Raw genomic sequence first — 9,034 nt, 5'->3', positions numbered from 1 at the left:
ACGCAAGACACCCCCACATTTACAAGCTATTGTGTTCATTTTACACAACCAACTAGGGTTACTCACAACCAACTAGGGTTACTGCTTATCCTTTCAAAGCTTCCCCCACATGTCTTGCAACTTGATATCATAATCATATATATCTAATGACCTTAATCAAGCGTTCAAATGCTCACACATAAGATTTGCATCTTTTTGTGGTCCATCTTTTAGCACATTTGAGCAATTCTTAGTCATATTCTAGGTTTGACCTAGAGACGTTGAATTTAGAAAACTTAATAAAGTTCTCGCACTCAAATTACATTTTCACATCTGAATTCTGATTAGGCAATTCAAAATTGTAAGATAATATTATAATAAAGATTGACATCTTTATATAATAATTATCTTCAATATCATAATTCACATAACATGCGAATAATTCACATCATCAATGATGTTCATAATACACCAAATCCTTCTACTACGGAATGAAATCGATTTTGTCTTTAAATATATTCAACACAATGAAATATTAGTTGTTAATTGATCTCTGCAGATGATCATCATTAACAAGTCCAAGTCTAGCATTCCATAGACTTTATGTCCAAAGCATTAGAATAATTGACGCATCATTCATATTCTCCATAGCTTTTCTCACAAGAAATGTCATACCATATCTCTTGTATCATGACAAAATGGAATTCACATACATAAACACCGTCTTAAATATACAATTTAAAAGGGTCTCAAATATTATGTATATCTTTTATACATTCAGTTTTAGTTCCTCTATAAGCATAATGTGTATGCCATTTATCGAGAAAGTTTCTTTAATTATACTAGTTCCTATTGAACTAGCTCATTAGGTGTCTCATCTTGAACACCTTCTCGTCTATCCTAGACGAACTTTCACGTTCATTTGTAATGTATGAAAACACATTTTAAAGAATGAAACGTTTCTCGATTCTATTATCGAACCTTTGTGTATATCCAAAATCTTGAATTCATGCACAAGGAAGCGATAAGCACTACTTTATTCAGCATATCTGATAAATATGCAATCAACAGTCTTTGATCCTATCTTTTGTGCCTTAGGTAGTGGAACAGTTACCTTCGCTATGCACCCCCACACTTTGAGGTACTCATATGATGGCTTTCTTTTCCACCATAACTCGTATGAGGTTTCATCCCTTTTCTTTTGGGATATATTATTTAAAAGATAGTTTACCGATAGAATGACATCCCCCCACATTGACTGGCTTACACCAGAACTTACCAACATGGCATTCACCATATCTTCCAGGATTCTATTCTTTCGTTCAATAGTCTCATTCGAGTAGGGTGAGTAATGTGCAGTGAATTCATTTCTAATGCCATTTTGCGCACAAAAATTAGCAACATATTCACCACCTCTATCACTGCGAACAATCTTGATTTTCCGTTCAAGTTGATTTTCAACTTAGTTTTATAAGCAATAAAATTCTCAATTGTTTCATCTTTACTTTTCAACAAGTAAAGCTAACAATACTTCGTGCTATCATCAATAAACCTAATGAAGTACTTGTTACCATTCCTCGTTGGAATGGATTTAAAGTCACACACATCAGTGTGGATTATATCAAGGGTTCGGTTATTCTTTCAACCAATTTGAAGGATAATCTCGTTTATTTTCCTTCAACACACGATCAATATAAAATGTGGTATAAAGTTCAGTGTCATCAAACCACAAATAGAATTAAGTTAACAATGACCACATCTTCCATGCCTAATCCATATCATTGTTAACAACCATTGCACTTACTTAGTACATATAACTCCATTCTTGGTCATCATGACCTTATTAGAATCAAACTCTGTTCTGACACCAAATATGGTTAACAACCATCTGGACACCAGATTCCTCTTAATTTTAAGAACATATAACACATGATCAATGTGAGTTCCTTTCCGGAGTTCATTTTCGGGGATTACAATTCCTTCGCCAATGATATCATCAAAGGCAAAGTTATCCATGAAGAGCTTTTCTCCATCATACATATACGACTGATAACTCTAGTATAAATCTACAATTCCTTGGTGTTAGAAGCAACCAAGTTAACTTTAGAGATCATCTAAAATTTGAACTCAACTCAACTGTTTTAACAAAACAGAAGGTTTTAGTGGCTCAACTGTTGTTAAGAAAACAACAAGTATCATGTAAACCGAATTAATTTGAGTTTACAACTCAAAATAAAACTTCCAGTTTATCATGAACAAACATGTTTCAACTCAAACTGGTAACCAAACATGTTTTAACTTAAAACCATTTCAGCTCAAACAGGTAAACCGAACAGGTTTCAACCTTACGGTTAAACCAAGCAGGTTTAATCGCAAACGTGTATACCAAACAAGTTAAAACCAAATTGGTTAACCAAAAGGTTTCTACTAAATGGTTACCCTAAACCGTTTCAACACAAACGGTTAAGCTAGACATGTTTACACAAAACTGTTAAACAAACATGTTTAAAACAGTCTAAAAACTGTTCTGAAGACAGTCTATAACCAGTGTCAAATACTGTCTAGAAACATATCAAAATACAGTTCGAAATCCGTCTGGAAACGGTCCGGAGACTGTTCGAATACACGTTATAGAACGATCGACTTGCGCACAAGTAATCTGAATGATTCCAAACCTGAACCGAGATCACAATTTGAGCATCATGTTCCCCTCAACAGCTTGGGAAGTGGTTTAGTCAAAAATCTCGCAAGGTTAAACGAGGTCAGATAAAAGAACATCTTTTGCTGCCAACGCTTGAAATTCACACTAGTGAACTTGTCAAATTTTCTAACATGAGAAACCCGTGTACACATGTCGAGATTGAGAACAACTCAACTATGCACTATCATTTATCCAATATTCATTAATCCATATACTTACCATCAATATTCATACATCTGAATATAAAAGTCCATATATAATGCAACTCAGATTAATAGCACAAATATTTTCCTTCAACATGCTCATAAACCGATTCAGTCGACACTAAATAGTATATTATAACTTCAATAAAATAATATGGATACATAACTTTCCATTTTTTTTTTTATTTTTTTTTCTTCGTCAAATATTCAAAGCAACATATATACTCGTATATCTTGTATATAATGGGCTAGTGTGCTTATAAAATTGACATGTTGAAAGTAATTGATCTCTGTTAACCAACTTATGTTTGGTATTTTCAATCTTTCATTAAATTTCCAAAGTATTACACAATGTAAGCTATTGCGTTGTGAGGTTCAAGACACTTCAGTCCCACTCGAAATTATTAGTAGCACCCATAAACACTGATCAGAATGGATATACAATATATAATATATATAATTATAATTGCATCATAATTATAATCACGATGGATATAATATACTTCGTAATATTTTAGTGCTACGCTATTGATTTATAATAATCATAACTATTATAAACATATTATAACATTTCAACCGTCCACTATCTATATAGAATCATCATCATGGACATATTATATAATAGCATCATTATCATCATTACCTAATATGTTTAACTTTAATAAAACAGATAAGTTAAAACAATATTATAATATAGCATAGGAGCACTTATGTTAATTTATTTATTAAATTGGAGTAACAATATATCCACCAAATACACATATAAAGGTATACAACTTTATGCATAGATTATATAATTGAAATTTAAAGAATTCATCATCAATGATGAATATACACATATAAGCACGATAAATAATCCTTTAGCAAAAAACAAGTTGGTCTGTGGAATAAAGGAGCAACAAATATATTCTTCTATAAACCATGTGATCTAGCTTCGATTCTTGGCAACATACTCTTTATTTCATTTGTTAATCCTTTAAAAACAAATAACATTATGATTGCAGTATACAAAGTTGAACCAACAACTCCATGTTTATTTGAGCATACATCAACACTTTAACCAACAAATTATTATAATAATCAAATTTTGTCAAATATGGTGATTATACTTTATCAGTACAACACATGGTCAATCTATTCACAAAGATTATTTCCAACAACTAAGTAATTGTAGAAATGATTTAACAAAGCCAATGAGGCCTTGCTTCATTGGTATCCATGTTTCATGGATTCGAGAGTGACCCAGGTTCGAGTCTAACAACTAACAACTAACCTTGCCTTTCAAAAAAAAAAAAAAAAAAAAAAAAAAAAAAAAAAAAAGAAATGATTTAACAAAATCTTATACGCATAACAGTTTTATATCCTCAGAATTAATACTAAAGGTTTGACAAATTCTTCTACGCATTCTAAAAGTGACGATACAAACGGGTCAGATGTTAATATCTAACAAACAGCAGCTGATTACATTATTACTCAAGAAGAATCAGTAGTCCGACTAACAATAGTATGCACATACAGTAGACAACACATATGCATTACAAAGCAATTATAATAGCAGCTGCAAACAGAAAACTTGGAACAGCAAACAAATAGGCAGATAACAATAGAATCTTAAACCATCTCATATTAAAATCCAGCCATACTTGTATAACAACTAATGATAACAGATCAGCAGCAAAACTAAGTTCTGGTTTATTCATATTTACTATAAATAAACAGACTATTTATATATATTCAGTTCATATCAGCAACATGTATAACAGAATTAATCGGCAGTATCAAAATCAGTGTCATAAGCCGAAAATAACTTCAGATCAGAACAGTTTTCAAACGTTGTCTAAACTAATAAAAGTTGTTAACATGACCAGGTTATAACAGAGAAAGTAATCTGAATTACAAGTCAGTTTCGCAAAGATTAATCTGTTTAAGTTTGTAGGAATAATATGCACGAAACTGAACCGAGTAAATCAAATAATAACATATTACTCTATATAATCAGATCATAAACATATATAGAATAAGAACTGAAAAAATTAAAACGATCAAACAGAATTGAAGGTTGAACCGGACTTGTGTTTGACACAATTCCCTTAAACAGATTCTTCGTCTGTTCTCAGGGTACACCGGTCCTAAGCAGCATACTGCCGGACTTGAACACTTGCCTGAAAGATAGTCGAACGGGAATATCGTTGATGTTGAACCGAGAGAGCACAATAGAAATTGTATGTGTGTTTTATTGCTGGGCAATTTTATGTGTGTTCTACAAACTCTTGAGGCTCCTATTTATAATGGAAGCTCTATCTTTTAGTTTCCACCTACTACCAATATAGTGTAACTTAAAAGCCTTTTAGAATTTGCACTAAACGTACAACTTTGAGACTCGATATCTCATTCACCTTTATTCCGTTTTGGACACACTTAAGTTCTTTGTAAAGCCCTCGTTAGTGGCTACAAAACCCATTTTTATCATCATTAATATTGATACTCATCATATATTAATTAGTGTCCAATATTGGTGAAAACACACTTTTTAACCAATTTTTCCAACAAAAATTAGTTGAGGTTCAAGTCGATACAGACTCTAAACAGTGTGATTGATAAGATCCATCCATCTATCTAATGTTATCTACAGATCACGACCTTAAGCATCGTTGTAACTTTTTATGCCATTTTTATCTGAAGACGCCGGTTGCAAAGTTTTGTAACTTTATTTGCCATTCAATGGTCCAAAGTTACACTATTATCTGAAAATCAAAGATCCCTTTCTAATTGTTATTATTCTGTCATGAAATTTCAAACACTATCATCAAAGCATTACTTTTATTGCTTCACAAAGTTTTGACTAACAAGTCAAGATAACAATGGTAAAAATGATATTGACATAGAATTTATATACGTTCATCAATTAAATATGCAATTGAAAATATAATTTTTGCTTTGTCGCGTACCTTCCTAGAGATACCAATATGTAACTACGGAGTATTCATAAAAAGCTTCGTTAAAAAAGAGGAAATTTAAAAATGGTTCCTTAAATAGATCGCCATCCGTGGGACTCGAACCCACGACCACGTGGTTAAAAGCCACGCGCTCTACCAACTGAGCTAGAACGGCTATTGATTATTAAATACAATTATGATATTTCTGCATATAATGTAATGATGATTTTTAAAAAGCTTTCAAAGTGTGAATTTGTTTCCAAAATTACAACAGGATTGAATTCAGTTGGCTACTACTGATGAATATATACCTATTGATTCGTTCATCTTTGAAATAGAAAAAATATCAAGAATTAACAATAAGCAATGTTTGTTAAACTTCAACATATAGATACAAATTGTATACCTATTCTCCATTCACTCAACTCCTCAAAAACCAACAAAAACGACATTAATGGTGGTGTTGCTTCACTACAGCACCAACTCACCAAGAGACACAAAATTCCACTTCAAAAACCTTCTGATTTTGACAAAAAGTTCATTTATTACAGACCAAAACCCCACCCAGATGACACAGAAACAGAAAAAACACTACTTGAAAAATGCACACCAAGTGTTCGACGAAATGACAAAGTGTGGTTAAGGAAGGAGAATTTGCACACCAAGTTTTCGAAGAAATGGGCGAAGTATGGTGGATGCATTCCTGCTATTTTCGAAGCTTTGGAAAGAATTAGTGATTTAGACGAAGCATTTAAGCCCTGGGAATTGAGTTTAAGTAACAAAGAAAGGACTATAATTTTGAAGGAACAAAAAGATTGGCAGAGGGCTATGGAGATTTTCACTTGGATTAAGAGAAAAGGATGCTATGAACTGAACGTGATTCATTATAACATAATGATTAGAATTCTTGGTAAAGCTCGAAAATGGGATGAACTTGAGATGTTGAGGGATGAAATGGAGAACAATGGGATCGAATCAATAAACTCAACATATGGAACTTTGATTGATGTTTATAGTAAAGGTGGGTTGAGAGAAAAGGCAATGTACTGGTTGGATATAATGAATAAGAAAAAAATGGAGCCTGATGAGGTAACTATGGGAATCATTGTTCAAATGTACAAAACAGCAGGAGAGTTTGAAAAGGCTGAGAATTTTTTTAAAACATGGTCTGTGCGTAAAACTGTTTTTAAACCTGTGACTGTAACCGCAACTGTTGGTAACAATAGTGATATGCCTGTAAAAGTTGCAGCTTTAGGTGATGATGAAAATACTCATGTTTGTTTAAGCTCGTATACGTATAATACTTTAATTGATACGTATGGGAAAGCTGGACGATTAAACGATGCATGTGACACATTTGAACGTATGCTTAAAGAAGGGATTGTTCCTAATACTGTGACACTTAATACAATGATTCACATGCTCGGTAATCATGGTCGGTTAAATGAAGTTGCTTTGTTAATGCAGAAAATGGAAAAACTAAAATGTGTTCCTGATACAAGAACGTATAATATACTTATTTCACTTCATGTTAAACATGATGATATCATTATGGCAAAAGGGTACTTCAACAAGATGCGAGAGGCTAATCTTGAACCAGATTGTGTGAGTTACCGTACGCTTTTGTATGCTTTTTCAATAAGGCATATGGTTAGTGAAGCAGAAGAACTTGTTAGTGAAATGGATAAAAGGGATATTGAAATAGATGAGTTTACTCAATCTTCACTAACTCGAATGTATATAGAAGCTGGTATGTTAACAAAGTCGTGGTTATGGTTTAATCGGTTTCATGTTCAAGGGAAAATGAGTCCCGATTGTTACTCTGCGAGTATTGATGCTTTTGGAGAACGTGGGCATATTTTGGAAGCCGAGAAAGTTTTCAAGTGTTGTCATGAACGAAGAAACCCTAATGTGCTTGAGTTTAATGTCATGATTAAAGCGTATGGGATCAACAAGAAGTATAATGAGGCGTGTAGATTAATTGATAGTATGGATGAATATGGTGTGTTACCAGATAAATGCAGCTACAATTCTCTTATCCAAACGTTAGCAGGTGCTGACATGGCAGAAAAAGCTACTTTTTATTTAAGAAAAATGAAAAGGTCGGGACTTTTGAGTGATTGCATACAGTATTGTGCGGTGATATCAAGTTATGTGAAATTAGGCCAATTGGAAATGGCGGTTGGGTTGTTTCAAGAAATGGTTGGATTCGATTTGGAACCCGATGTAGTTGTATATGGTGTTTTGATTAATGCGTATGCTGATGTTGGAAACGTTGAAGAAGCTTTGAAATATGTAAAAGAAATGAAAGAGATGGGTCTTGAAATGAATGGTGTTATATGTAATTCTTTGATCAAGCTTTATACAAAAGTTGGGTGCTTAAAAGATGCAGAAGAAGTATACTATTTGCTTCAACGATTAGAGGTGGGTCCCGATGTTTATTCTTCAAATTGTATGATTGATCTTTACACCGAGCGATCAATGGTGAAGCCGGCTGAAGAAATATTTGAAAAGTTGAGAAGAAATAGGAATGCTAATGAGTTTTCGTATGCTATGATGTTATGTATGTACAAGAAAATTGGGAGTTTTGATGAAGCTTTTGAAATAGCAAAACAAATGAGAGAATTAGGGATATTGACTGATTTGTTAAGTTATAATCATGTTCTTGGATTGTATGCATCCGATGGTAGATTCAAGGAGGCGGTAACAATCTTTAAGGAGATGATTGAATCGAATGTTGAACCAAATGAGTCAACTTATAGATCACTTGGAGTTGTATTAATGAAACGTGGTGTTCCGAAAAAAGTGGTCAAGAATCTTGAAGATATGTGGAGAAATGATTGTGATAGTGGTTTGGAAGCCTGGTTGGCGACTCTTAATTCGGTTGTTGGTCTAGTTTATCATGATATTAGTGATCAATAATGTTTTATCTTGCAGTGTTAGTTCATATTGTTGTATGTTCATAGATTTTTTTTTTTTTTTTTTTTTCTTCTTTTTATCTTCAGTATATTCATATCAATACAAGATTTGATTTTCGAAACTTATAAGTTAAGACCCGTTTCACAGCTCTTCGATAGAGCCAACATATAAGTCGTCAACGATATGTAAATATTGGAGTTTAAGTGAGACTTCTAATCTGTTTCATCTCCAATATAACTATATATTCCGACTTTTATGATGTTTTTTTCAGGATATGTTTGACCGTAAGCTGATAA

General features: G+C 32.8%; 1 protein-coding gene and 1 non-coding gene across 2 annotated transcripts; one reads left to right on the top strand and one right to left on the bottom strand.

Annotated features, from left to right (window-relative positions):
• Nucleotides 1-5,921: 5,921 nt before the first annotated feature.
• On the bottom strand, nt 5,922-5,994 carry TRNAK-UUU (transfer RNA lysine (anticodon UUU)). The gene has a single exon. It is a non-coding gene; the product is annotated as a tRNA-Lys (tRNA).
• Nucleotides 5,995-6,100: 106 nt separating this feature from the next.
• Nucleotides 6,101-8,776, top strand: LOC139859463 (pentatricopeptide repeat-containing protein At3g23020). The gene has a single exon (XM_071848251.1). The coding sequence runs from the start codon at nt 6,186-6,188 to the stop codon at nt 8,739-8,741; it is 2,556 nt and encodes an 851-aa protein (XP_071704352.1). The 5' UTR covers nt 6,101-6,185; the 3' UTR covers nt 8,742-8,776.
• Nucleotides 8,777-9,034: the final 258 nt, after the last annotated feature.

The sequence above is a fragment of the Rutidosis leptorrhynchoides genome, chromosome 1 (genome assembly GCF_046630445.1).
Source record: "Rutidosis leptorrhynchoides isolate AG116_Rl617_1_P2 chromosome 1, CSIRO_AGI_Rlap_v1, whole genome shotgun sequence".
Lineage (NCBI taxonomy): Eukaryota > Viridiplantae > Streptophyta > Magnoliopsida > Asterales > Asteraceae > Rutidosis > Rutidosis leptorrhynchoides.
The sequence above is the reverse complement of the archived record's forward strand: the minus strand, read 5'-3'. Positions and strand labels throughout refer to the sequence as shown.

Coding starts and splice junctions, on each gene's coding strand:
- LOC139859463 (XM_071848251.1), top strand. CDS start 6,186: ATGTTTGTTAAACTTCAACATATAGATACAAATTGTATACCTATTCTC.